This window comes from Brassica oleracea, chromosome C5 (assembly GCF_000695525.1).
Source record: "Brassica oleracea var. oleracea cultivar TO1000 chromosome C5, BOL, whole genome shotgun sequence".
Taxonomy (NCBI): domain Eukaryota; kingdom Viridiplantae; phylum Streptophyta; class Magnoliopsida; order Brassicales; family Brassicaceae; genus Brassica; species Brassica oleracea.
This window is the reverse complement of record NC_027752.1, coordinates 17878404-17880684: the sequence shown is the minus strand read 5'-3', so window position 1 is coordinate 17880684 and position 2281 is coordinate 17878404. Positions and strand designations below refer to the sequence as shown.

The window sequence follows — 2281 nt, the reverse complement described above, 5'->3', positions numbered from 1 at the left end:
ATCTTGAACATCTAATCTTAATTAACAGCCAGTAGCTATATGTTAAGTACAACTAGATAGAGAAAACCCTAGTGACATCTATATATACATAAGTTAATAAATAGTGACACAAATAACAATATTACAAATAAAATATAAGCTTAAAAAGCATCTACCAAGAATCTTTGTGCTGCAGTCTTTGAAAGTTAAAACAGTAAGTAATATAGGTTAGTGGCTTCACTAACCAACAGCACTTTGTCTCTACACTGCTGGTTTCAAAAGGATTCTCTTTTAAAGAAGTGAAGAAACAAAGAAAGAATACAAGATCAAAAGAGCTTAATCAAGAAAGATATGTTTGGCAATTGTGACCAAAAGAAGAAGATGCCTATCATCCAGTCTCCCAATACAAATCCACCGGTCTCTCTCTCTCCCTCTCTCTCTCTCTCTCTCTCTAAATAATATTGACCCATTTATCTTTTGTTTCTTAGCTTTTGGATCCGAATAATATCCTTTTGTCCTCTCTTTGTTCTCTTGCCTTCAGTTAAACCACACAATCTAAAAAAATAAAACTTTCTCTCTTCCTCTCTTCTCAGGCAAGTATGCAGAGCAAGAACATGATCGTTTCTCCGTCTCATCAGCAGCAACCGCCTCAACCGCAACTTAAATGCCCTCGTTGCGATTCATCGAACACAAAGTTCTGTTACTACAACAACTACAGCCTCTCTCAGCCGCGGCACTTTTGCAAGGCTTGCAAGAGGTATTGGACACGAGGTGGGACCCTCCGTAACGTTCCCGTAGGCGGTAGCTACCGGAAGAACAAACGTGTGAAAAGGCCAGCAACCGCAACCGCGGCTTCCACGGCCTCGACGACTACTTCTTCATCCCCTAATAATCCTCATCATCAGATCTCCCATTTCCCTTCCATGAATCATCATCCCTTGTTCTATGGTTTATCAGATCATGTGAGCAGTTGTAATAGTCTTCCAATGTTTCCAAGCCGTTTCAGTGATCCTCCAAAGACTTCAAGTGGTTTAGAGGGTGAGTTTCTCTCATCTGGTTTTAATGGTCTTGGATTAGGGCTTCAAAATCATATGAGTCACGACCAAACCATTAATGGTAGCTTCATCAACAACTCTACAACAAACAAACCATTTCTTCCCTCGAGTCTATTTGGGTCTTCGGTATCTTCCTCTTCATCTACTCTTCTCCAGCATGCACACAAGCCCATGAACAATAATGGTGAGATGATGGGACAGTCCCATCTCCAAACCCTAGCATCACTTCAAGATCTGCATGTTGGAGGTGACAATGAAGATGTGAACAAAGAAGGGAAGCTTGGTGAGATCTCCGGGGACATGAATGGGTTCATGTCATCATCATCCTTAGATCCTTCAAACTACCACAACAACTGGAATAATGCAAGTGTTTCCAGTGGAGCATGGCTTGATCCAACAAATAATATCGTTGGATCCTCCCTTACGTCCTTGATATAAACCAAAACTTATTGGTTATAACTAGCTAGGGTTTCATCTTCATCACTTTTTCTTTTGTGTTTTGAGATGAGAGAAGAAGCTTGGATCAGAGAGATAAAATCAGGGGCAATGTTGTTCTTGGCCACTATAAATCTCCCTCGGATCCTCTTCATCTCACCATCTCCATCATTTTCATTCGCGTTGTTCAAGAAAAACAAAAGGGGCTCAAGATTGGTTCAAGGTTTACTATGGTTGACTGTTAAGTTCACCCAAGGTAAATTATTCTTGTATGATAATATGGTCCTGACTTCCATCATCTTTTCTTTTCATCTATGTAATTCTGAGGTCCACGACATGGGGGTTGGTGTTTCTTTTCACTGGGGTTAGGAGGGTATATTTGGGTTAATTTGAGTTTCTCATGGGGCCGGAGAACTCAATAGTTTTCAAGTTTTAGATTTTTGTGTTTCACATTTTTGTGTTTCACATTTTTTAGTTGGTATGGCTTTTATTGGGTATACAAGCAGAGGGAGGAATGGTGGTGTTTTGTGTTGCTATAATTTTGGTTATTCACGTATGAGTTATGTTATTACGGTTCTTTTGGATGCATGTCTATATATGTATAATATTATAAATATGTTGTTATCACTATAGATATGAGACGAATGTACATGTGGATTACTTGGATTGTCCTAACGGAAAATGTCCTTTGGCTAATGTCAACTGGGAGATTCATGAATACGAAATAAACTCGCAGAAACGTCGGATACAATTAGTATACTTAGACAGACAAAGCGGACAAATATTTTAGATATTTTATTCATATAAAACAT

At 39.0% G+C, this 2281-nt stretch overlaps 1 protein-coding gene across 1 annotated transcript; it reads left to right on the top strand.

Annotated features, from left to right (window-relative positions):
• Window positions 1–227: 227 nt before the first annotated feature.
• Window positions 228–2045, top strand: LOC106343708 (dof zinc finger protein DOF1.4). The gene is made up of 2 exons (XM_013782997.1): window positions 228–396; window positions 573–2045. Exons 1-2 carry the CDS (start codon window positions 331–333, stop codon window positions 1470–1472), a joined length of 966 nt encoding a protein of 321 aa, XP_013638451.1. The 5' UTR covers window positions 228–330; the 3' UTR covers window positions 1473–2045.
• Window positions 2046–2281: the final 236 nt, after the last annotated feature.